Raw genomic sequence first — 27,142 nt, 5'->3', positions numbered from 1 at the left:
ATAGTATCCTGTTAAGTCAGGGTCTGCTCTCAAACCTGGCAGGAGGATTACATTACAGTGGGAGGGAGTGGGAACCCCCCATTGTGCATTAACTCCAAGAATGACAGGGACACCCAGGGTGACACCCATGGCATGACCTCATATTTCAACACTGATCTGAGGAGGCAGTATCAGCAAACCCTACAGCCAAACTGCCAGAAGCGCCCTATTACTCAGGAAGAACATTGTCCCTGGAACTTAATGAAGGACATTGTGGCCTTTAACAAACAGGAGACAGCTTTACCTTCTTGTTTTAACAGACCCATGTCTCTTCCTTTACTAATTCTCAAAATATATGGTTCCTTTTTACATACATACACTTTTAAACATAAATACCAAGTTCAAGAGAATCAGATGGGCAGATAAATTTAGGAAGCCAACAATACAGAAGAAAAGGCCAGTCACCAGATTTTACAAATGATCATCTGAACTTCTCTAGACACTCAACCAGACAGGTTATCCTAAATATCCCATGTCACATGGTCCACAAGGTCTTCCTCTAGGATTCTGAAGCAATCAATAGCCATACTTGTCATTAAGATGGGTCCTGCCATCTCCACTTTGACCTACATCAGAGTATAAAGAAAGAAAGAAATATATTCAGTTTTCCAAATTCAGGAGAGAAAAGGAATCAGTAGGCCAAAATGTAAAACAGATACAGATTTCTTCTATGATAGAAATTTGACATTTTGTGTACAATTTCAAAATATGGTCCTCTTTTCATTTCAACCCTAACATTAGCAGACAAAAAAGCAAACATTTCTAGTAATTAAATTTCTATTAATTACTAATATATCAGAAAACCAATCCACAGAAAAAGCAACCTGTGATGAGACTACGGGTAAACAAGCATCTTCTATATTGCCTTAAGGATATATGTATGAATGTAAACTGGTACAGTGTCTATAAAATGTGATTTATAATATCTTTAAAATGTTCACAGCCTCTGATCCAGCATGTTAACTTTTTTTTTTTAGCGAGAGAGAGGGACAGAGAGAGGGACAAACAGGGACAGACAGGAAAGGAGAGAGATGAGAAGCATCAATTTTTCATTGCAGCACCTTAGTTGTTCACTGATTGCTTTCTCATATGTGCCTTGACTGGGGGGCGAGAGCTGAGCCATTGACTCCTCAAGCCAGCAACCTTGAGCTTCAAGTCAGTGACCTTTGGGCTCACGCCAGCAACCATGGGGTCATGTCTATGATCCCACACTCAAGCCAGCGACCCTATCTCAAGCTAGTGAACCCACACTAAAGCCAGATGAGCCCATGCTTAAGCTGATGACCTTGTGGTTTTGAACCCAGACCGATTCTCCATCCACTGTGCCACCGCCTGCTCAGGCCAACATGTTAACTTTTGTGAATTTTCTTCTATATATGTACCTTTCTAGACTTGCAAAATCATGTTAAGAGGTTACTTACTGCAGAGTTGTTTGTAATGGCAAAAGAATGGAAACGCAGCAAATAGTCATTGAGGAAACTGGTCAAATAAGTAAAGGTATATCCATACCATAAAAAAAGAACGAGGCTCACACACAAACACCCAAAGAACTCTATAAACAACTATGGAAGGGTCTCTATATAGTGTTAAGTACAAAACAGGAAGGCATAAAATATTCTTCCAATTTTGTAAATTACATTGTTTGACTAATCTGGAATAAAAAAACATTTATATTAATAAACAGTTGTTAATAAAATAATGAATAATTAAAAATAAAATAAAAGTGATGTAATTAAATAAAATAATAAAATAAAAGTGACATAATTAGAAAATATTTTATTATAGGAAATCCCAGATAACACTCCTTTCTGCCTTATTTGAAAACCATCTCAACAACGTTTCCTAATATAAATTTTGTGTAGTGTGGTCTGACCTCTGGTGGCGCAGTGGATAAAGCATTGACTTGGAATGCTGAGGTCACTGGTTCTAAACCCGGGATTGCCTGGTCAAGGCATATACAAGCAACCAATGAACAACTAAACTGAAGCAACTGTGAGTTGATAACTTCTTCCTCCCCCCACCCTTCAAATAAATAAAATCTTAAAATAAAAAAAATTTGTATAGTGTGAAAAGAGAAGGTTGATTAAAAGGATAAACTTAATTCTATGATATCCTAATTGAGAAAAAAGGAGACTATTCTCATTTTGATTAGTATATACTTCTCTTATATACCAAAACCAATTAAACTCTTAATTCAGTTAACACACAAATTAACACAATATAATTAACTGAAATTGCAGTGCTATTCATCAAGGTAAATACTTGTACTTGGGAAATAGAAAGTTCACAAAATACATGCCGTGGGTTTCATTTATGTCTTCTATACTTCTATAATAGGGCCTACTACTGTTATGAATTTAGTTATTTTGAATGATAGAAAATGCTCTTAAATAAATCTACAGGGGGAAAAAGAATATGCTTCCACTTGTGTAAAAAAAGTGGTGAAATATTATGTATGTTATTGCTTATGTAGGCATTTCATGCATTTTATATAATATATATAAGAAGTCATAAGAAACTCACAACTTAGTTGTCTCTAGAGAAAATAAACTGAGTAGGTGAAGCATAGGCAGAAGATTCTATTTTTACTTGAAAGAAAATCGAAGATATAAAAATAAAGAGAAAAATATAATGAACCTCCTTGTGTCCATCATCCAACTTTAACAATTATTAATACATGAGAAATCCTGTTTAGCTATGACCCTCTCAGCCCCCACCACCAGATTATTTTAAGGCAAATTCCAGATATCATTCCATCTGTGAACACTTCTCTATATATTCCTAGAAGATAAGGACTTTTTCTAAAAATTGTAACATCATTCACACTTTAAAAAAATTAACAATAGCCTGACCAGTGGCGGTGCACTGAATAGAGCGCTGACCTGGGACTCCGTGGTCCCAGGCTTGAAAATGAGGTTGCTGGTTTGAGCACAGGTTCATTTAGCTTGAGTGTAGGCTCGCCAGCTTGAGTGCGGGGTCACTGGCTTGAGCATGATATTATCGACATGATCCCATGGTCACTGGCTTGAGCAAGGGGTCACTGGCTCAGCTAGAGCCCCCCAGTTAAGGCACGTATGAGAAGCAATCAATGAACAGCTAAAGTGATGCAACTATGAGTTGATGCTTCTCATCTCTCTCCTTCCCTATCTCTGTCTCTCACTTGCTAAAAAAATTTAAAAACAAAATTTAAAAATTAATAATTTCCTAGCATCATCAAATATAGAACTAGTGTTCAAAATTATCTGGCTTATAATTTTTTTTTTACAGTAGTTTGTTTGAATAAGGATCCAGAGTCCACAAAATATATTTGGTTGATGCATCTCTTTAGAACTTTACCTGTTACCCCAGAAGGGAGATTATTCTATTACATAGTCTTATAACTTTCTTATTTTGTACCTTAAATATACAAGGGTTGGCAAAAGTATGTATCCAGTTGTGAGGATGAGAAACAGTTTATTTTTGTATCATTTATTTATTTATTTATTTTTTATTCATTTTTTAGAGAGGAGAAAGAGAGAGAGAAGGGGGGAGGAGCAGGAAGCATCAACTCCCATATGTGCCCTGACCAGGCAAACCCAGGGTTTCAAACTGGTGACCTCAGCGTGCTAGGTCGACGCTTTATCCACTGTGCCACCACAGGTCAGGCATTAATTATTGTATTATTGTATTATTTATTTGTATTATTACTGTAGACCTACTTTTGCCTTCTACTCTATATTACATATTCACAAAGATATATAACTAAATCTTAGAGAAAAGTAAAGGTTAAAACAATCTACCTTCAGGTGGGACCCACACACAGTAGTCTGGGTCATCTTCTGGATATTTGGAGGAAAATGTTGGTGGAAGCTGCAAAAAAAGACAGGTTATTTTATTCAAAAGAATTTTAATTCTAAGAATTATTATCCCTATGCCTGTCAGCAACCAAAAATAAAAGAATATAGTTTCCACTAATGATCTTGACATAAGTAATCAACAAATGAGGGAACATTTTCTTTCTGAACCTTGATTTTTTTTCTGGAAAGCTTAGATGAGCTGATTTGTCAGTGAAAGTGCCTGATCAGGCAGTAGCATTGGACTGGGATGCGGAGGACCCAGGTTCAAGACCCCGAGGTCGTCAGCTTGAGCGTGGGCTCATCTGCTTTGAGCAAAAGCTCACCAGCTTGGACCCAAGGTCGCTGGCTCCAGCAAGGGGTTACTCGGTCTGCTGAAGGCCAACGGTCAAAGCACACATGAGAAAGCAATCAATGAACAACTAAGGTGTCGCAAGGAAAAACTGATGATTGATGCTTCTCATCTCTCTCCGTTCCTGTCTGTCCCCATCTATCCCTCTCTCTGACTCGCTTTTTAAAAGGAGCAGTTAATGCCACTCTGAGTTCTTTCCCACAGAAAGAAATTTCACATTTGCCTTTTGATCTAGGTGGAGAGACAAGTTAGCATAGCAAGCTTGATTGCTACCCTTTGAAAGGCTTGTTTGCAAATTGGCCCTTAGCTGGCACCTGGGAACTTGGATTTCAGGAGGGTTCCCACCATTCTAACTGATAACAGTGGTTCACTGTGCCTAAACTGTTAGTACAATGTGATTTATGCTGGATACCTGCTTTCCTCCTGGGAGAATAGAATCTGGCTGCATGCCAGGCAGGCGTGTGCCCATATGATCTCAGTCCTCAATAAAATTCCTGGGCACTGAGTCTCTAATGAGCTTCCCTGGTTAACAATACTTCACAAATTGTCGCTGTTAGGGGAATTAAGCACATCCTGTGTGACTCCACTGGAAAAGGACCTTTGGAAGTTTGTGTCTGGTTTCCCCAGACACCTTTTCCCTTTGCTAACTGCTCGGTATATACCTTTGCTGTAATAAATCACAGCTGTGAGTACAGCCACATGCCGAGTCCTGTGTGGCCTCTTGTGAATTAGCTAGCCTGAGGGTACTCATAAGGACCTCCCAACAACCTAGCAATCCATTTCTGGGACTTACTGTATCTACACAAAATTATGTTTATACAAGGTTATTCACAGCACTAATGCTAAAAGACTAGAAGCAACCCAAGTGTCTATCTATAGGGAACTGGTTAGAGTACATCCATACAGAGGAAGCTCTTGGTGTACTGATACACAATGATTTCCATGATAGGTTAAAAAAATCCCAAGATGTAGAATGCAATACATTACCTTCTACCTTCTGTGTAATAAAAGGAGGAAATTAGAATATGTTAGTTAAATGTATTTGTATTACATACTAGAATATGAAGATTTTCAAATTAATAAAAAAGGTATGTAAGCAGTGATAGGGAGCAGGGTAGATAGAGACAAGAACAGAGAATTCAAAAAGTAAAAATCGGAAAATAATAATAAAATAGAGCCCAGGCTTCTAGAAGAGGGGGTATAAGGCGGTTGGGAACTCTGCTAAGACAGTCCCTGCAGATTCACTCATCTGGATGGGGTCCGTGACGAGTGGGTTCCGTTTTACTTCCAGAGGAGTGAAGATTACGATGAAAGTACTTACTTTGCCTGGACCAGGAATTTTCTTTTTCTTCAATTCATTTCCATTTTTCTCATATTCATTCTTTGATGCTAATTTAAGAAAAGGGGGGAGAGGAGGCAATAGCTATTTCAGAATAAGTAAAATAGAAAAAAAAAATCATCCTGACAGCATTATAATTATTGAAGAAAACATGTAAGAATCAAATTCTCAAATTTATCTTCTGTTATTGTAAAGACTATATATTAGGTTTTTCTTCACTAATAACCCTTGTTTTCTAATTCTAAGGCCATTCTACAAGCTTGAATATAAATACAACATTTGAAGAGGTGATGGAAAATGGGGCTGACTTTACTATACTACAGTTTACTAATTTTTTTAAATAAATGCCACCAAATATATTTTTTTAGTTGTTTTTAATTTATTTTAGACAAAAGGACATAAAAAGAATTAATAATTTGTTGTCCCACTTATTTAAGCATTCATTGGTTGACTCTTTGTATGTGCCTGATGAGAGACTGAACCGCAACCATGGTGTATTGGGACGATGCCCTACCAACTGAGCTACCGTACCAGGGTAAGACACTACAATTTAACCATTACAGTCAAAAGCAGTAGAAAACCAGAAAAAAAGTCCTATTCAAAGCCAAACTTTCAAATTTCTTTTCATAGTTTTGGAACCACTCCCATGATAAGCACATTATTCAACTCTGTGAAATGTAAAATTGTGGAGGCTTGGCATGGCCAGAGGGAAGCCTAAAAGCATTGGGTACTTTGTGGGTCAAGGAGAGGGAACTTCGGGAGGAAAAGAAATAAAGTAAAGCAAATTGGACAGCATAAACCTCTCATATAGTCCAGTTCCCTCCAGGGCCCCGGCTGCAGCCTCTTCCCTGCATCTTAGAGGTCAGCTGCCACTCTCCTCCAGGACACAGCTGGCTGCTTGTGTGCAGAGCAGCCATGGAGTCTGCGTGCTACTTGCCTGAGGGTTGCTCACATGATGCAGCTGTCTCACTAATCTCTTGATAATCTTTATTCTGTTCCACTGGGCTATATTGAGACATGTTTTCTACAAAATGCAGAACCAAAGCATATTGTTATTATTTAATTTGTGGTGGGGAACCAGGAAAACAAAAACAAAAGCAAGAAAAGCTAAGTATGTACACAATCATCCAGTTTGACTATCTATAGCTTCACCTAAAATTAAGTTTTCAATAAATGTGCCCCCAGATGTCTAACAGAGAATCACTAATTTTCTACTTTAAAAACTGGCCACCTCTGAAAACTTTTAGCAATACTTACCGAAGTCTTAAAAATGGACATATTCCTAGAAATTCTACTTCCAGGAACATATTCAAAGAAAATAATCAGAGATGAGCACCAAGATTTATTATATACAAGAATGTTTAAAACAGCCAAAATTAACAAATAACTTACGTGTCTAACCACAGAGAGTTGATTAAACAAGTTACGACACACGCACGTGATGGACTACTACTGCTAATGTAGGCAGAGGGCTAAACATTGATGGGGAGAGAGCAGAGGAAGTTGGACATTATAGTTTATAAAACCGGGGAGTTTGCTTCAGTAAAAAGTTGCAATATTCCATGTAGGTTAATTGCTAGAAAGCTAACGTATTTATAGGTTTAATTGCACATTTTAGGAATTTATTGTGCGCTTGGAATCCATTGTGCCTTCGACCCTCAGACTCAGGTTTAGGAGGAATTTTTTTAAGGTACTGTGGTCTGGTGCTTGGGGGAAGTGTTTCTGTGTTTGTATCTAAGGCGTGTGCAGTGGAAGCCAGAACCAGTGACCACAGAGGCTGGACAGTTTAGCCTAGAAGAAAAATTTGACTGTCAGTGGGAGGAACCAATAAAAGTCCATAAAATACTTTTAAAAACTGATCAGTTAGCTTAAGGGAATCTAGTCCTTCCCAGCCCAAAAATACACACTCAGGCTTAACAAAGCTCTTTTTAATTTCCTGCTTGGAAACGAGCTTGCCCTGCTCATCCATTCACGAGGTCTCCAAGCAGCAGCCATGTACATGGGCTGGCAGCCAGATGATCTCCCAAATAGAGGCTTTGAGCAGCACCTGGACTGGATTAAACTTTAATATGAGCTAAACCATAGCACAGAATATCTAGACTTTGATCTTTATATTGGGCTCAATAAAGACTACACTGGACTTCTTCCTTGGTGAGAAATAAGACATTAAATACCTATAAGCAAGCTTCTACTTCTAACCCAAATAAATCTTACTGCAAAAGCCTAAGCTTCTCCAAGCAGGATCCAGCGACACGCTTTTTATACACTGCACACAAACCCACTTCCACCAGCACCAGAACCAGTATCACTATGTCCCTGAAAACCACATTTTAAAAGAATATCTTAAAACATATAAAATAGTATGTACAATATGATCTCAATGTTGTAAAACAAAAAGGCCTCCTGAAGTAAACCTAATCAGCTATAGATTTACTAATTTATATTATAAACCAAATTTTACAGTCTTCTATTTTTACACACTAATATTTGTGTTGGTTTTCAAACAAAAAAACACATTACTGCTTCCCTTCCAGCTCTTTGGATCAAATGTATGGATCAAAGACCAGGCCCATAAAAGGTATGTATAAGTTATACTAAATGGGGACACTTGAATCCATGTTAACACAATAAACTAAAATTAATAAAAATTTTTAAAAAGTATGTATAAGCTTGCCCTAGCTGGTTGGCTCAGTGGTAGAGCGTCGGCCTGGTGTGCAGGAGTCTCGGGTTCGATTCCTGGCCAGGGCACACAGGAGAAGCGTCCATCTGCTTTTCCACCCCTCACTCTCTCCTTCCTCTCTGTTTCTCTCTTCCCCTCCCGCAGCCGAGGCTCCACTGGAGCAAAGTTGGCCCGGGCACTGAGGATGGCTCCATGGCCTCACCTCAGGTGCTAGAATGGCTCTGGTCGCAACAGAACAATGCCCCAGTTGGGCAGAGCACCGCCCCCTGGTGGGCATGCCGGGTGGATCCTGGTCAGGTGCATGCGGGAGTCTGTCTGCCTCCCCATTTCCAACTTCAGAAAAATTAAAAAAAATTAAAAAAAAGAAGTATAAGTACCTTTTTTGAAAAGACCAAGCATTTTGCCAATAACTAAACAAAGGAGAATGCAAAAAAACAAAAGATTTATTACTCTCAGGAGGAAATGCTAACTTTAACAACTGAAGATGATTCAAGAGAACATCTACATAGCAGGCCTGGTGTTTTATGCAGACAAGCTTGGTTTGCTTTGGAAGAAGATACGCCTGCATTCCCACACACATGCAATGCCAATTGTTTTTTCTCTCTTGCTCCCTATTTTCTGTGCAGACTTAATGTTGCTAAACAGTTTAGCCAACCTGCAGAAAAATAATCCTACAATTGACAAGGGATAAGAGGATACTAAAAAGATAAACAATCATCTTTCAGGATGAAATCGTGGGAGAATTCTCTTTTCTTGACTTTTATGTATGATTCAGTTTCTAAATGAGCATATACTCTTTTTATGATCAGAAAAAATATTTATTTTATTTTTTATTTTTCTTTTTTCCAAGTGAAGGAGGGGAGATAGAAGCAGAATGCCACATGCACCCCATTAGGATCCACCTAGCAACTCCTGTCTGGGGCCGATGCTCTTCCCATCTGGGGCCATGCTCGCAACCAAGCTATTTTTAGTGCCTGAAATGGAGGTTCCACGGAGCCATCCTAAGCACCCAAGGCTGATGCACTCAAACCAATCAAGCCATGGCTACAGGAGGGGAAGAGAGAGAGAGACAGAGAGGCACAGAGAGAAAGAAAGGAGAGGGGGAGGGGTGGAGAAGCAGATGGTTGCCTCTCCTGTGTGCCCTGACTGGCAATTGAACCCCGGGACATCCACATGCCAGATTGATGCTCTACCACTAACCAGAAAATACATTTAAAAACCAATCAATTCTCCTTTTCACCAAACCTTTGCTGTGGTAGGTAAATAAATACTATGTGTCAGGTTCTCTGCTAGGCACCATGGACAAAAAAATGAGTATCATGATGCTTCCCAAGAAGAATGTCCAGTGGGTACAATTATGCCTAATGTCTGCTTTAGGATGGGGGTTGGAAGGGTAATAAGAAAGGGAAGGCTTAACCCAGACTACCTGATCAGGCCTCATCATCCATCATATTCCACTGAGCAATCAGTGGCAACAGCTTAGGACTGACCACGGCAGCTGGGGTTTCAGATTCCATAGCTTTCAATTTTCAATAATTCTGGGACAGACTAGAAATACCTGCCCTTATTTTGCAATGAGGATAAAAAATGATTGGCATTTTCGGAAAGTATGTTTCCACAGAATCAGCTGTATCACATATCACAAAGTATTTCAAAGTCAAAAAATGCAGTCAAGAACTGGCTTTTCTTTTTCAAAGCCATCCACAATGAATGCAAACACCCGACTACATGTACAGTGCAGGAAGAAGAAATGTATTACCATGCTGTTTTGTTTCTTCAGAACACATGAGACCTGTGGCGGGACTCGTTTCCTGTGCTGCCTCTTCTGGCCCCCTCTCTTGCTGCAACCTACTGCATCCAGCCTCCAGGTTCTTTTCCTGATCCTCCTCCTTCACCTCTTCCTCTTCCTCCTCCTCCTCCTCTTCCACTTCAGGCTCATCCTTCATTCTCATTAGAGCTGGAGGGAGTTCAGGACGCTTGGGAGGTAACTTCTGTAAGGGAAACAAAACCAGAAATAAGTAGTTCTGCATGACAAAGGAATCTCTTCCAGGGGGTCAAGCTAAATGTGTGGAATCTCTAACCTCCATATGGTGATAAACTGCATAAGTTTGCTGAAAGTAGGACTTTCACATGGAATTTCATCCATCTATGGACCCTTAAAGAGTATATTTAGCCTGACCAGGCAGTGGCGCAGTGGATGGAGCATTGGACTGGGATGTGGAGGACCCAGGTTCGAGACTCCGAGGTTGCCAGCTTGAGCACGGGCCCATCTGGCTTGAGCAAAAAAAAAAAAAAAAAAAAAAAAAGCTCACCAGCTCAGACCCAAGGTCGCTGGCTCAAGTAAGGGGTTACTCAGTCTGCTGAAGGCCCGCGGTCAAGGCACATATGAGAAAGCAATCAATGAACAACTAAGGTGTCAAAACGAAAAACTGATGATTGATGCTTCTCATCTCTCTCTGTTCCTGTCTGTCTGTCCCTGTCTATCCCTCTCTCTGACTCTATCTCTGTCCCTGTATAAAAATAAAAAAGAGTATGTTTATTAGTTTCTAGGGTCAAAAGAATATTAAGTATGAAACACTGAAAAGAGCTGGTAAAGAATGAAAACATTTATTCCAGGGGAGTATCAGCTGCAGAAATTCTGTCTTGTTACCCCCTCATGATGATAAAGGATCTTAATTCATTACAAAATCTTCTAGGCAGTAAATGAGACTCACATTTCTAAGAAATAATCATTAGTGAACTCTTTTCATTTTATATTTAACACAATTTCAAGGAAATAAAACATGTAAGTAAGTAAAACAGATCCTGAGGAAAAGGAAGCCATTTCTTGAAGAATAAGGCCAACTGTTCTAATCAAAACTTTTAATAAAGTTATTAGAAAAAGTATACCACAGCTTAAGGAATGGAGAGAAGGTATCAAAGAGTATGTTGGATATATCATGTTTTAAATATAGAATGTATTTGAAAATCATCTAAGAAGAGCTTTTCAGTAAAGAGTTTTTCTTGTACTACAACATAAGTATCCGCCCACCCCAACCCCAACACAGAAAAGCTTCTATTTCAGGTAAACCACATATGGCTGGAACTTCGGACCCCTGCCACCAGAGGGCAGTAGTCCCTAATTTAAGATGTTGGCTGAATGAGGTACAGTACTCCCAAGATTCATAAATTGAAGTCCCAATCCCTACCCACTACCTCAGAATGTAATTGTATTTGGAGATAAGATCTTTAAAGAGCTAAGTAAAAACGAGGCTTTTAAGGTGGGGCTCTAATCCAACATGACTGGTGTCCTTATAAGAGGAATGGTACAAATGCACAGAGGGATGACCATGGGAAGAGGCAGCAAGAGGGCAGCCATCTACAAGCCAACAAAAGAGGCCCCAGAGCAAACCATCTCTGCTGGCACACTAATCTTGAGAAAATAAATCTGTTGTTTAAGCCACCCAGTCTGTGGTGTTTTGTTATGGCAGCCCTAGCACACTAATACACAAGGTTCAGTTCTTTAGGGTGATGAAAACCTTTGAAACACTGAAACTACAAATAGGGATATAACTAAAGCAAAAACATACATCAGTGAACTATTAGAGAACAGTAGAAAGATCACAAAACTCAACAGACAGAAGACCTGGATTTGCTTACCAGTCTAATTACTTACTGATGATGTGATCTTATATTTAACCTCTGTGACCTGGTTTCCTTACCTGTGAGAAGTAATAATTCCCACACATCACAAGGTGTTGGCAAGATTAAATGAAGGAAAAACCACATGGTAGAGCCAGGTGCATAGACTATGTTACTAACAAATGTTAGTTGAGTCTAAGCATTATAACATCTATCCACCAGGAGAGAAGCATTTAATATAGGAGACCCTTTTTTAAATGTAACAGTCATCACAAATTAATTAACTGGTATTCTAATTTACAAATCAGTGACATGCAAGTTGATTGGTATAAATCAATTCTTCCATTTGTTTCATATTTTTATTAGTTTTTTGTTCTTTATCTTCTTTTTTTCCCCATTAATTTTTTTTTTTTTCTTGTGGGAGAGACAGAGTCAGAGAGAGGGACAGATAGGGACAGACAGACAGGAAGGGAGAGAGATGAGAAACATCAATTCTTCATTGCAGTTCCTTAGTTGTTGTTCATTGATTGATTTCTCATATGTGCCTTGACCAGGGGGCTACAGCAGAGTGAGTGACCCCTTGCTCGAGCCAGAGACCTTGGGCTCAAGCTGGACAGCCTTGCTCAAACCAGATGAGCTCGCGCTCAAGCTGGCGACCTCAGGGTCTTGAACCTGGGTCCTCCACATCGCAGTTCGACGCTCTATCCACTGCGCCACCGCCTGGTCAGGCCCCATTAATTCTTGATAACCCTAAACTGAAGAGAAAAATCCAAGAACCAAGACCTGAGAAAGATATGATCATACCAAGCCCATAGGCCTTTTCACATTTTTTAAGAGAAAATGACTCATATTATAAAATGAGTCACTTGAGCTTTGAACATAAGAAAAATTAGCTCAGATAACTTAAAGGCTAGAGGTTTAACACCTTGACCCACAACTTACCCCTACTGTCCCAGTTTTTAATTTGAATTTGCTTCCTCCTTTCATGGCACCAAAGAGAGGCAATGTAAGCTTTTTAGCTTTGTTTTCAGTATCCACAGTGTGACTTTCAGTCCTAGAAAGAAGGAATTATACACATCTATTCCAGTGAGGCCAAGAATTTACCTAAAAACACCATGACAATGACAAAGAAACTTTCAGCAAAACAAAAATTTCCACAAAATGAATATCTAAGCATATATACCAATATGGAAGAGGTATTCAGCCCAGCAGAGTTTGAATGGACAACAACACTATGGATGTCACAGACAGAGTTATTAAAGGCAAGATAAAGCTCCTACCTTAGTCTAGTACACCATGCTATGTGACTTCACATTCATAAAATGACGCTTACAGTACAAAGGTCATTGGCAATATGTAAGCATTACCCCATCCCCACTAAGTGGCAGGAGATGTATCCATGGTGTAAAGCCCTATTTTCACCAACTTCTGAAGACTACTCAAACTGCCTTTTTTACCTGTAGTCTACACTTCTAACCACACACAATAGTTCTGAGCACAGCAGTTTATAAAAAATGTGAGTGAGTGTGTGTCTGTGTGTGTGTGTGTGTGAGAGAGAGAGAGAGACAGGAGGCAGGATAACCTGTGCAGTGAATACTGACAAAGACATAATAGAGACCCCACAATGATGAGTTTGTCAGTATTCTCATTGGCTAGACATGGTTATAAAAGCTAAGCCCACTAGGATAAAGAAGAGGAAGGGCAAAGTGACAAGACTACTGCAGAAATGAGGGAAAAAAGCAGAACAACAAAAAAAGGTTGGCAGTTAGGTTGATAGGGCACTCAGAAAGTAGGCTAAGCTGATAATGACAAGATAGCATGAGGACACCCTGTGCTTGCTTGCTTTCTTTGACCTGTGGTGGCGCAGTGGATAAAGCGTCGACCCGGAAATGCTGAGGTCGCCGGTTTGAAACCCTGGGCTTGTCTGGTCAAGGCACATATGGGAGTTGATACTTCCAGCTCCTCCCCCCTGTCTCTCTCTCCTTTCTCTTTCTCTCCTCTCTAAAATGAATAAATAAATAAAAAAATTAAAAAAAAAAGACTTTATTCACTTTTTAGAGAGGAGAGAGAGGGAAAGAGGGAGAGAGACAGAGAGAAGGAGGAGGAGCAGGAAGTATCAACTCCCACATGTGCCTTGACCAGGCAAGCCTGGGGTTTTGAACCAGCGACCTCAGTGTTCCAAATCTACGCTTTATCCCACTACGCCACCACAGGTCAGGCACCCTGTGCTTTCTTCACACTGACCACAGGACAGCCCTGTACTCTGAAATGTAAGAACAACACTGGCACTCCTGACTCACAGTGACCCATACAAGAAGCTACCTACCTTGCTCCACTCTGAAGCCCATTTGCCATGACTATCTTTTCTCACCTAAACCTATCTCTTTGGTGGGGTTTTTTTTGGTTTTTTGTTTGTTTGTTTTTTTACAGAGACAGAGAGAGAGTCAGAGAGAGGGATAGACAGGGACAGACACACAGGAACGGAGAGATGAGAAGCATCAATCATTAGTTTTTTTTCATTGAGCATTACGACACCTTAGTTGTTCATTGATTGCTTTCTCATATGTGCCTTGACCGCGGGCCTTCAGCAGACCGAGTAACCCTTGCTCGAGCTAGTGACCTTGGGTCCAAGCTGGTGAGCTTTTGCTCAAACCGGATGAGCCTGTGCTCAAACTAGCGACCTCGGAGTCTCGAACCTGGATCCTCGGCATCCCAGTCCAATGCTCTATCCACTGCACCACCGCCTGGTCAGGCGGTGGTACTTTTTTTAATTATTATTATTGATTTTAGAGATGGAGAAAGGGGGGTGGAGAAACAGGAAGCATCAACTCACAGTAGTTGCTTTTCATATGTGCCTTGTGCAAGCCCGGGGTTTTGAACTGGTGACCTCAGCATTCCAGGTTGATGCTTTTATCCACTGCGCCACCAAAGGACAGGCCCTTTGGTAGTACTCGTGGGCCGAGCTTCACACCCTCTCTCCCTACCAGATACAGACCTGTCTCCTTACTAAGGCTGCCAGAATACTACTGCCTGCCTGAACTTAAAGACCCTTTGCCGAATCATTATCCTTCACAACCCCTCCCCATAGGCCTCAGTAAGATGCTGACATAGAAAGACAAAGGCAAAATAACGCTGTTATTCTTCAGCTCCATTAATTAGCATGGCTGGCCTGGTGGAGGTGCAAACTTGCCCAAAGAAGACAGTAAAGCAGAAGACGGAGGAGTTAGGAAGTCTGGAAGTTAAACCCTCAAATGACAAGATGAGAGGGAAGATACACAGCATCTGAGGACCCTGTCTGAGGCAGAAAGGGATCATAAGCTAGGCTGACACACAGGCAGCAGGAGGGGAGGCTCTGAAGGAAGTTGATGTCTTCTAGATCACCTTCCAGGTGTTCTGACTTACCAAATTCAAGGATTCCAGAGTTGTAATTAAAATTCATTGTTAATTTGTTTACCCCGAACTATGTCTCCCGAGTTTTTACCTATTCTCCACAAAAATGATGTTACAAATAGTTGCTATGTGTAAAAGAAATAGTAAAAATTAGGCCCTGGCTGGTTGGCTCAGCGATAGAGCGTCGGCCTGGCGTGCAGGGGACCGGGTTCGATTCCTGGCCAGGGCACATAGGAGAAGCACCCATTTGCTTCTCCACCCCTCCCCCTCCTTCCTCTCTGTCTCTCTCTTCCCCTCCCGCAGCCAAGGCTCCATTGGAGCAAAGATGGCCCGGGCGCTGGGGATGGCTCCTTGGCCTCTGCCCCAGGTGCTAGAGTGGCTCTGGTCGTGGCAGAGGATGCCCCGGAGGGGCAGAGCATCGCCCCCTGGTGGGTAGAGCTTCGCCCCTGGTGGGCGTGCCGGGTGGATCCCGGTCAGGCACATGCGGGAGTCTATCGGACTGTCTCTCCCTGTTTCCAGCTTCAGAAAAAGAAAAAGAAAAAAAAATTAAAAAAAAAAAAAAGAAATAGTAAAAATTACGGCAATAATGAAAATAATACATATATGCCAGCTTTTTGTTAAGTGCTATTCATTTCATCTTTGCAAAATCATTACTTCTGATTTACAAACGAGGAAAGCAAAAATCAAATAAGTTATATAATTTGCCTCAAAATACCCTTAATGTCATCAATAGAGCTAAGAATGGAATCCAGGAAGTCTAACTCCAGTGTGAACCCACCACCTCACTACTGATAACTCAATTATCATTTGGGTCAAATAGAATTTTGTGGACTAATCTATAAATCACTGTATTAACTATCCAAATGACATGTAAATCTTTGAATAAACCTGCTAGTAATCTGAGGATATATTTTCTGTACAGATGGTCAAGGGCTCCAGAAACATTTTATCTCCACATCTCTGTAAGAAGAGGTGCCTCTCAATTCTAGATATTCTTCTATGCCATGCTCACAGCATCGAGTTGCAGGTTTGTACTCACGGGTGAGGGGCTGAATAAATGCTTATCGACAATCTAAAGCAGCACTGTCCACCCAATACAGAACTTTCTGCCTTGATGGAAATGTTCTCTCTGTACAATACAGTAGCCACTAGGCACAGGTGGCTATTGAGCCCATGAAATGTGCCTAGTGTGACTAAGGAACTGCATTTTGAATTTAATTTAAATATCACATGTCACTATTGGGTGCTGACTGGATAGCACAGCTAAAAGAAACAAGAAACTTTCTATAGTTAACTGCCTTCGTGAGTTAAATCCATCTACGCAGTACCACCTTTTGAGATGCCAACCTGGTTTCTGCTCACTAGGGATGGCTTATTTCTAAAATAATTTACTCGGCACTGGCCAGGTGGCTCAGTTGGTTAGAGCGTTGTCCCGAAACACCCAAGTTGCAGGTTTGATTGCAGTTTAGGATACATACAAGAATTAACCAATGAATGCAAAAAAAAAAAAAAGAACAAAATGAATATGAAGCATTGAAATATACCCTAATTTTTATAAGCAGCGTATTTTATTTCTATTCAAATATGATTATCTGAAAGATTAAACTATAATTCAATATGTTAACAACACAAACGTGCTTATTTAAAATTCCATGTACATATTGTGGTGATCACTTCATAAATTATGTAAATGTCTAATCACTATTTTGTACACCTGAAACTAATATACTATGGCATGTCAATTGTAATTGAAAAATAGGCCTGACCTGTGGTGGTGCAGTGGATAAAGTGTCGACCTGGAAACGCTGAGGTCGCCAGTTCAAAACCCTGGGCTTGCCTGGTCAAGGCAAATATGGGAGTTGATGCTTCCTGCTCCTCCCCCCCCTTCTCTCTCTCTCTCCTCTCTCAAAATTAATTTAAAAATAAATAAATAAATAAATAAAAATGTATAAACATAAATAGTGATTACACACAAAAATTTTTTTAAATAAAATTACAAGTATAACTAAGACTAAAAAAAAGTATAACTAAGACTTACTTTTTTAGTTCTGGAATCTCTGCTGGCTTTACAATTTTTATCAGCCCTTTAAGTCTCTGTAGCTCCTTCCTCAGTTCAAAAGTCCTCAGGTGAAGCTTCTTCCGGGACACACCATCTAAAGCACTCCCTGACTTCATTTCTGACATGAACGCATCTAAAGAGTCCTGAGATGGAGACTCTGATAAAGCTGTCAGGAAAGGCATAAAGCATGTTTAGGAAGATAATTGCAAATGTTTTAAAACTGAGCCAAAGTTTCCATAGAAAAGTCACTAACACAGAGCTGGACAAAGGACATTATTGATACAGTGGTGCCTTGACGCACGAGCACTTTAAATCACGAGCAATTTGAGAGATGAGCAGTCACTTGCGGGATTTTTTGCTTTAAGTCACTAGTGGATATTTGAATCACAAGCTTCCACCACCCACCACTAGATAGCCCATCCAACGTTCTGAAAGGGAGGAAGAAACAGATTTCCATGGAAAAGTTTTTGTTGAAACAGCCTCTAAGTGAAAGTGAGGAAAGTGGCGAAAAAGCCAAAAGTCAGTGAAGAAAGTGATGATTGTTGGGCAAATAAGTCTGTAAGATTTGTATTTTCTGAGTTTGCTCACTTGTATTGTTAAAAATGGTGCTGGGCAGCGGTCAGTGAAATTGCTAATTACCTTCCTGCTTGGAAAGGGCCATTGTTATGCTAATGTATTCTCCCCTTCTGCCAGCATCTTCGCCTGACCTTGAAGGTAAATATACTTCATAACCAGTTTATTTCTTTCCATTCTCTCTTATTATGTACATATATATATGTATTTGTTATTTATAAAGTATATTTTCTTATTTAAAAGCATATAAAACAAAAAATTTGTGTGGTTTTTGGAGGTCAGAACGGATTAATTGCATTCCCATTAATTTAAATGGAGTAATTTAATTTGACAAACCAACAAATTAAGTCAGGAGCTTGGCCATGAAACAAATTAAACTCGTGTGTCAAGGTACCACTATATTAGGAATAAAGAAACAGGTTATAGTATAGCTGGAAAACCATGGGATGTAACCTTGCCTCAGTGGGTTTCATTCCCCTCACCTATTAAATAAAGAAATTATAAGAAATAATTTAAAATGTTCTTTCTAGTTCCAAAATGCTATGCTGTTCCTTAGAAAGGGTCCATATTCTGTATCACATATCTTATTAACCAATGTAGCCCAGTGCCCAGCATAGTGCACTACCTATGGTAGATATTCAATAAACATTTGGTTAATGTGTCATCGCTTTACCTTTGCTTGAAGCTTTCAGTCTCTCAGAAATTTCAGAGAGTTCCATTTCAGCATCATTTAACTTTGCAACCTGTAACACCCAAATTAACAGGGTTAGCAAATGTTTTTCTTCTTTCAAAATATGGTAGCTTTCTACTCTTATTTTCACTACTGTTATAATTTCTAAGAGGATTAATTCAAAGTCCAGTTAAATCTGTTCTTTATGTAGTTAACATTTTTCATTCATTCACTTAATTAATTTCTGAATTAAAGGACTAGAATTAAACGGAAGAAATGTATAGGACACAGACTTTATTTTACTCAGAAGAAAAAGCTCAAGGTATTTGTTTTCAATGATAAATCAAAAGGATAGATGCTGAGTAATGTTTTAAGCTTTGAATACTACTTGATATAATGAAAATACCTGCTATATTATGACAATTTCATGAAGGATACACTGTTTAAAACTATTATCAAACTATACTCCTTTCATGATTTATGACTGCCAGAAGCCTAAAAGTCAGTATCTCCTCAGAATGTCTCAACTTGGAACTTTTTCCTTTCTTTTTGGGGGGTAACATCATATCCAAAGAACACTCACTAATGGATCAATATCAACTAGTAGTGGATAGAGACTCTAGCAGCAAGCCAAACATTTTTCCAACTTGCATAAGACTAACTGGTACCAATAAATTTGCATATCACAAAAGATTTCAATGCTATTGCTTTAAAAATTGTAATTATAAAATTTAAACACCATTTTTTTTATTTAAAAAATTAAACTACCACAGTACTTCTATAAATAAAACTTGCCAGTGATTCAAAGGTCTCAGGCTTCTCATCAATCTTCCCAGCCTTCTTCATTCGGTTCAAACGCTTCTTCTCAACCAGGCCAGTCCGATCAAGAAATGTGTCATCATCACTGTCATAAAAGTCTTCATCTTCCCAGTTCTTTGCTTTCCTTTTCCGAGATACTAGAGGTAGATAAAAATAAATGGTGATGATATAAATTTTAAAAAGAAAGAAGGCACATAAGCAAGCAACTTAAAAGATTACTATTGATTAAAATAGAGAATTCAACAACGTGCCAAACTACACAGGAAAAGGACTATACCTGCTAAGTGAAATAAACCAGACACAAAAAGCACATACTACATAATTCCACTTATATAAGGTACTTATAGCACTCAAATTCATAAAGACAGGAAGTAGAATAGTGGTTACCAGGGACCAAGGGGGATGAAGAATGGGAAGTTAGTGTTTAATGGGTACAAAGATTTGATATGGGATGATGAAAAAGTTCTGGAGATGGACATAGTGATGCTTGTACAGCAACATGAATATCTTTAATGCCACTGAACTTTACATTTAACAATGCTTAAAATGGTAAATTTTATGTTATGTATATTTTACCACAATAAAAAATGAAAAGGGCTAATTTATTTAATAAGCAAAAGGCTATAAAAAAATCAATGAGTATAAAAGGAAAAAGATAAATAAGGAAAAGGCCTAATTTGAAAAAGAATAATAAAAGCCATTCATATTATAAGAAATACAAATGGTTAACAAACATTTGAAAAAATGTTAAACTTTTTTTATTCAGTGAGAGGAGGGTAGGCAGAGACAAACTCCCGCATGCATCCCAACTGGAATCCACCCGTGGGGCGATGCTCTGCCCAGCTGGGGCTTCTCTGTTGCTGAACATCCAAGCTCTTCTTAGCGCCTGAGGCAGAGGCCAAGGAGCCATCCTCAGGGCCTGGGGCCAACTTGCTCCAATCAAGCCATGGCTGCAGGAAGGGAAGACGGAGAGACAAACAGAGAGAGAGAGAGAAGAAGAGGGAGGGGTAGAGAAGCAGATGGGCGCTTCTCCTGTGTGCCCTGACCAGGAATTGAACCCATCGTCCATATGCCAGGCCAACACTCTACCACTGAGCCAACCGGCCAGGACCTTGAAAAAATGTTAAACTTTTAAAAAATAATTCTAAAAATTCAAATTAAGGCAGTATTCACCTCCTCCCACAATCACATTAAAATTACAACTTAACTACAGAACAACCATCATTCAGAAACACCTGTAATCAGGCTGAATAGAAATCCTACAATTAGGGATTTAAAGAAGCCATATTAAGACCAGTAGGATGGGCAGAGACATGGAACAGGGTGGACCCACACCCATGTGTGGTGGATAAAAATCCACCTGAGGAGCAAAGGGTCCCAGGCCAATACCAGGACCCCCAGCTCAGGAGGGAAGAGAAGTCTCCGTAACTTATGGCTGTAAAAACCAGCAGGCACTGAGGCTAATGGTGAAGGTGGGCTTCTGCAGTCCCAGGCAGTTCCTCTTAAAGAGCGCACACACGGACTTACTCAGACTCACTCCCTCTGAGCTCCAGCACTAGGGCAGCAGCTTGAAAGGCACCAGGGACATATGGGAAGAAACTAAATTGTTCAGCAAAAAGGAAAGAGCGGAGGGTGAGCTTCCTCACAAACAGAAATGCTGACTGAGGCCATGTTCCTTTGATGAGCCAGCTGGTGGGTGCCATATCTAAGACTCCATCAACCTGGCTCACACTGTTTGCCCCACCCTGGTGATTCCCTGAGGCCCCACCCCACCTAGTTTTCAGGCCCACCCAAGCAGTTTCCAGTGATTTTTCCATATGAATGTCCTGTCTTGGCTCATGCTTCAGATTTTCCTAAAATCTCTCTCAAACAAGCAGCACCTGGCCTCAGTGTGCCCCATGCCTCTTGTTAAGTGGCTCAGCCCTGGAACTAGCAGCAGCAAGCCTTATTTCACAGCTTGGCCTCTCCTGGACACCTCCAAGCCCAGCACTCGTAGCAGCCATCTGCAGACCACTCCATAGCTCATGCCAGATGGCCCTGAGCAGAATACAGGTGACGGCAGATGTTGGACTACACCTCCCAGGAGACCCGAGAGTCAATACACCCAGTGAACAGCTTTGGACCAGTCAAAGCACCACCACCCAACCATATCCACAAGCCACAAACTCAAGAGAAGGACTCAGTGGAGACCAGAGCCCTGCTGAAGTAAGCCCTGCTCTGTGGGGTGGGCTTCTGCACAGCTGATTCTCCACAGTGGTCAGAGGTTGGGGGTTGGTAATTGCAGGCAGTCCTTGCAGCTGATTGTTCTGGGTGTAAATCCTTCCTACTGACATGCCAATAGTCACCAAGACTCAACTACAACAGGAAGGTGTACACAGCCCACACAAGGGTGTACCTCAAGTGCCCAGCTTGGGTGATCTGGGAGGCTGTGTGCCACTGGACCCTACAGGACACCTATTATATTAGGCCACTCTAACAAATTGGGAAAGGTAGCAGCTCTACCTAATACTCTGAAACAAATGCAGGAAGGCTGCCATAACGAGGATAGTGAGTCCAAGAGATTCTATATATAAATAACAGAATTACACAGAAACAGAGAAAACAGAGGGATGAAATGATTAACAGTACAAGTCCAGAAATATTCCTGAAATGCCAAGGTTTCCAGGTCAAAAGGACCCAACAAGCACCCAGAATAGTGGGTGGATAGACCCACAGAAAGGTACATCATAGTGAAGTTTCATAACATTGAAAACAAAGGGAAACTCTTACATACTTCTAGTGAGAGAGAGGGGGAATAAATCAGGAACCTGAACAATTTAGGACTTTGATAGCATCACTGGATATAAGACAAAAAGAGCAATGCCTTCAAAGAAGTGAAGTAAAATTATTTCCAATTTAGAATTCTATTCCCAGCCAAAAACCAAGAGTAAAGCCAGAATAATTATATTTTCAGAATGAAGGGTTTAATGCTTCTGAACACACATCTAGATGCATAAAAATTGTCAGGAAGAATATAAACTATGGCTACCTTAGGGTATTGAGATAGGGAATCTTTACACTTCATAGAATTCTGTACAATTTACATTTCCCCACTAAAAAGAGGTTTTATTACCTTTCATGTTATAATTTCCTTCCTTCCTTCTTTTTTTTTTTTTTAAAGAAAAAAGTGTTCCGGCATACTCACCTGCCTCCTGCCGCAGCAATCCCAAAGTATCGAGGATTCGACAAGCTTCCAGTGAACACTGGATCATTGCTTCTTTTTTCTTTCCAGAGTGAATGGCCTCAGCCACCAATTGTTTTCCGGTTGAATCATCCACAGGTAATCTGCATTGGTTTAGAGAGAATTACAGCACAGCACTAAGCTCCAATTCTCATTTTTAAGAATTTATATGTTATAGTAATAGTCACATTTTTTTTTTAAGATGTCTTTTCAATATCTTGCTTCATTTTGCTCTATCTTGCCAAGGTTAGATTTCAAATCTTTTCCTTCCACCTCTTACCCATTCCACCTCCCCCCCATAATAGGTGTTACTAAACTATCAAGACCCCAAGTCAGGAACAGCCTAAAATTAAAACTAAAGTTACTCTTTGGATTGCTGTCTGTCACCATAAATAAACCTGAAATAAGCCATTTTCCAGAAATGGGCATTAATGAGAAGAGAACATACCTCACCCTGCAGAGCCAAGTGCTATGCCCCTGTTCATCAAATTCATATTCTAATTCTTCTCCTTTTGGAAGAAAGAGAAGACAATTTCAACAGGATCTAAAAATACTAGTTGATACAAAGGAAAAAGAGAACAAAAGTTAAATAAGAATATCAAGTTGTTCTACCACACTAAAAACTAAATTTCAGTTCTATTCCTAAGGATTATTGTTTGATAATAAAAATTAGGATGAGCTTGAGGCAGGAAGAAAGAAAACTCAAATCAAAACAATCAATTCTCCACACATAGCTTTGTTCACTGATACTATTTTCACATTTTTTATTAAGTTGTAGACTTCAGTTGTTTATTGTCACAATTGCATGGTAAGTATTAAGCCCAGAATGCAACCAATTCATATATATATTCACACATTCACACACAAACACACACACACATCCACATACACACAGCTGTTCCTTCAACGTATCTCTAATGAAATAATCCTCTGTGGAATTATTTTTTAAATCCTATAAAATCAAAAGCCATGCTAAGAATTACAAAAGATAAGGTGAATTAGAAAGAAAAAAAAATCACAAGAAGTTGGTTCAATCTCCTGCCACCAAAGTCTAAGATCTTTTGAGAAGAATGAGGCAAGTCAGAAAAAAGAACTTCCTTTTCTCCAAGATGGGAGGAAAGACTAACAAGATTTTTACTATTTTCAAAATAAACCTGACACAACTGACAGCAAGGCAAGTACTTAACAAGAAAGACAGCAGACAACATATGGCATTTCTAAATACCTAGAGATCTAGAAAACAACACTGCTGTGGGCACATTCTTCCAGGAGGGTCAGAATCTGTTTACATACCTTCTCGGTCAAAAAAACCTTGGAGAGCCTTTTTCGGATCCTTTATATAAAAGGCCTCCCTTTCCTGCTGAAACTCTAAAACAATGGGGTTCTCTTCAGCCTCATCCTCTACTGCATCTTCTCCTACAGGATTGGGAGAAAAAGAAAAGAATCAGATATAAGAAGAGACCAGCATGCAGGAGTCTATCTGACTGCCTCCCCGTTTCCAACTTCAGAAAAATACAAAAAAAAAAAAAAAAAAAGAAGAGACCACCTGGCCTGACCAGGCAGTGGTGCAGTGGATGGAGCGTCGGACTGGGACACAAAAAGGACCCAGGTTTGAAACCCCGAGGTCACCAGCTGGAGCCTGGGGTCACTAGCTTGAGTGTGGGATCATAGATATGACCCCCATGGTCGCTGGCTTCAGCCCAAAGGTCGCTAGCTTGAGCCCAAGGTCGTTGGCTTGAGCAAGGGGTCACTTGCTCTGCAGTAGCCCCCCTGATCAAGGTACATATGAGAAAGCAATCAATGAATAACTAAGGTGCAGCAACAAAGAATTGATGCTTCTCATTTCTCTCTGTTCCTGTCCCTCTCTCTGACTCTGTCTCTGTCAAAAAAAAAACAACAAAAAAAACCCCACCTGAATCACATCCACTATCCATCCTTTCAGGCTTCATAAAGACACAGTTATCAGTGATTAATAGAAGAGGCGGGGGACAACAACCAAAAGTCCACCAGTATCAACATGTTCAGGTTTTCTAAATTGTGTGACAATTTAAAACTTGTTTTTGTGGCACCTTTTTTTTTCTCCTTCACTGTGTTTTAAAAGCTAAATTACCTACCACATTTTCTATGGGGAAAACAAAAACCTAAGCTCCTCAGCCTGGCCACCTCATTCTCTCACATCTAGGTTTCTACACTGCCTCCAGTAAAATTTCTTAATATTTCCCATTTCTGCAAAATCGACTGGTTTATTCATTACTCACTTAAAATCATCAAACCCTCCTGCCTTGAACACCACTTCCAATGCTCAACTGCCTAAGAGCTTTTTTTCCTTTCCTTCAAGTCCCAGTAAAAGACCCTTCTGGTTATAAACTTTCCCAAAGATCTAAGTCAGTGATGCCCAACAGAGATATAATCAAAGTCACATATGTAATCTAACATCTTCTAGTAGTCATATTTAAAAAAAACAACAGGTGCAATTATTACCAATATAAAAATATTATCAATGAGATATTTTCATTTTTTGTTCACACTACATCTTTAATAATCAGTGTGTTTTTTACATTTACAGCACATGCTGTTTTGGACTAGCCACACTGTGAATGTCCAATAAAACCACATGGCTAGTGGCACATCGCAGATCTAAGTCCTCAGCGATTGCTCCATACTCTAAATCTTTACTTTAGCATGGTTTCTAGATATTGCTTGGCACTTATCCTGTCCTACCAACAACATATTAAGGACTCTTCTTTTTATATTCCTAACTCCTGAATACCCATCCCTAGCTCCGCTGGCTCAGGGACCAGCTTTCTCTGATGAGATAGTTCACATGTCAGTATATTTATACAACAAACAAAAAAATTCAAAAGAACATTCTATATTTATCTGTTTAAATATAGTACCAGCCCCTTTAGTGGTAATCAAAGTCAGTCCTTAATAAAAAAATATTTTTTTAAATGGTAAAAATACCAAACTAATTGCGGAGGACGAGTTTCCAACAAGGGAGTAAACTGTAAAACACATTCAAAGAAATCCAATGTCCATACTTCAATTTTTTGGGCAAAAATCGGGCAATTTTGAATCTGGGTTTCAGTAACCTCCGGTGAAAACTGTATTTGTCCTATCTCAACGAGTCATGAAAAGTTGCATGATAAACATTTGAGGATACCTCTAGTAATGATTTCAAAATATTAACCTCTGGCAGCAATTTTAATTTCTTACCCATTCCCCACGTGCAGCCCATTTCATCATCTTGACTACTAGTATTTCTCTTCCTTTCAGTGGTATCCATTTCCTCATCTTCATCTGAGTCGTCTCCTAGCATCTTCTTCTCCAACATCATTTGCTGCTTCTTGCGCAATTCCTTCAACTGCGTTACTGTCAACTCCGATTCTGCCTCTTGGTCTGCCTCTGGTCCCTAAGGAACCAAGCAAAAGAATTCTTTTAGAGTCCAGGATTGGACTTTCAGGAATATGTCAATGTGTTCTGAGGTTTGGAGATGAGGGGCCACATTTCTTCACTTATGTAATCTCTGACTAGGAGAATCTCCTTCCTCAGCGAAAGCTTAAGGAGCTCAGGAACCCAAGCCCGGTGAACTCCAGAAATTTCAATTCTAGGTTTTTCTACTTACCTGAAGAATAAAGAGCCTAGTGCTGCCGCCCAAGCGAAAAACATGCCCGACGTGGACCCGGCAATAGGTGCGGGGTGGGATGCGGGTTTTGTTGAGAAAGGTACCGTGGGTGCTTCCCAGGTCGTAGAGGTAGAAGCCAGGCCCGAGGCCGTCGCAGTCTCCGTCCGGGCCGGACGCCCCGTGTTGCAGCACGGCGTGGTACCGAGACACCGAAGGGTGCTCCAGGCACACGTCGCAGCTAGGCAGCCTCCCGAAAAGGCAGTAACTGGTCCCTTTCAAGCTACGGGTGCCAAGGATCGTGCCGCCCTTCAGGGCTTCTAGGCTGTAGGCGGCCGTGGCGGGGCAGCCCCACGACGGCTCTTGGTAAGGAGGAGCCCGGGCCGGGCCGCCGGGAGCAGGAGCCGCTGTGAGGGGCCGCGGCTGCTCCTCCGGTGGACTCCGGGTCTCCGCGCTATCGGGCCGAGCCGGAGGGCCGTCAGACTCCCCGGAATCTGGGTCCAGCAGTGCCGTGGGCCTCTCTTGCACCTCCTCGGGGTTTGAAGGATTAGGGGCCGGGATCTTGCCCCTCGCCGCCGGGGGCAACGGCAGAGCTGGCTTTTTGAAGTCTCCATTGAGTTCTTGCAAAGCAGAACACTCAGACGGAGAAGTACTATCAGCCATCCTTCATCGGGTGCAGGCTCGAAATTTGGTCCTGGGAAACCTCACCCTTCGGTCTTCACGTTCCTCTCCACGCCTCCCTCTCCCCAGCTCCCAGAGCCTTCTCTGGGCAGCGATGGGGGGAGAGGGGGTGAAGAGAGCGCCGTGAAAAGGTGCGTATGACCAGAAGGTCGTAAGAGAAAAACAGAAGATGTTCGGGATGCTATCAGAATGGGGACATGTTTAGAGGTTGCACAGTGGCTTGTAAGAACTTCCTATGGCATTG

General features: G+C 40.6%; 1 protein-coding gene across 2 annotated transcripts; it reads right to left on the bottom strand.

Annotated features, from left to right (window-relative positions):
* Nucleotides 1-273: 273 nt before the first annotated feature.
* Nucleotides 274-27,068, bottom strand: SLC4A1AP (solute carrier family 4 member 1 adaptor protein). 2 transcript variants are annotated; one of them, XM_066266794.1, is made up of 14 exons: nucleotides 26,221-27,066; nucleotides 25,812-26,007; nucleotides 23,889-24,011; nucleotides 23,044-23,104; nucleotides 22,560-22,699; nucleotides 19,352-19,512; nucleotides 18,560-18,629; nucleotides 17,293-17,479; nucleotides 12,807-12,918; nucleotides 10,003-10,234; nucleotides 6,501-6,587; nucleotides 5,546-5,613; nucleotides 3,819-3,888; nucleotides 274-605 (listed from the first exon to the last, which is right to left on the bottom strand). In XM_066266794.1, exons 1-14 carry the CDS (start codon nucleotides 26,878-26,880, stop codon nucleotides 556-558), a joined length of 2,217 nt encoding a protein of 738 aa, XP_066122891.1. In that variant the 5' UTR covers nucleotides 26,881-27,066; the 3' UTR covers nucleotides 274-555. The 2 variants fall into 2 exon arrangements, with proteins under 2 accessions (XP_066122891.1, XP_066122892.1); XM_066266795.1 differs by lacking the exon at nucleotides 6,501-6,587 and having other exon boundaries at nucleotides 26,221-27,068.
* Nucleotides 27,069-27,142: the final 74 nt, after the last annotated feature.

Source organism: Saccopteryx bilineata, chromosome 3 (assembly GCF_036850765.1).
Source record: "Saccopteryx bilineata isolate mSacBil1 chromosome 3, mSacBil1_pri_phased_curated, whole genome shotgun sequence".
In the NCBI taxonomy this organism is placed as follows: domain Eukaryota; kingdom Metazoa; phylum Chordata; class Mammalia; order Chiroptera; family Emballonuridae; genus Saccopteryx; species Saccopteryx bilineata.
This window is presented reverse-complemented; position numbering and strand designations above follow the sequence as displayed.

Bases quoted from the DNA above. Each gene is read 5' to 3' on its own strand.
- SLC4A1AP (XM_066266794.1), bottom strand. From the start codon at position 26,880: ATGGCTGATAGTACTTCTCCGTCTGAGTGTTCTGCTTTGCAAGAACTC. The intron at 19,513-22,559 runs GTGAGTATGCCG...ATCTACCTCTAG, and splicing joins ATTGCTGCGGCAGGAGGCAG to TATCTCGGAAAAGGAAAGCA. The intron at 17,480-18,559 runs GTAAAGCGATGA...CTTTCCTGACAG, and splicing joins ACTGAAAGCTTCAAGCAAAG to CTTTATCAGAGTCTCCATCT.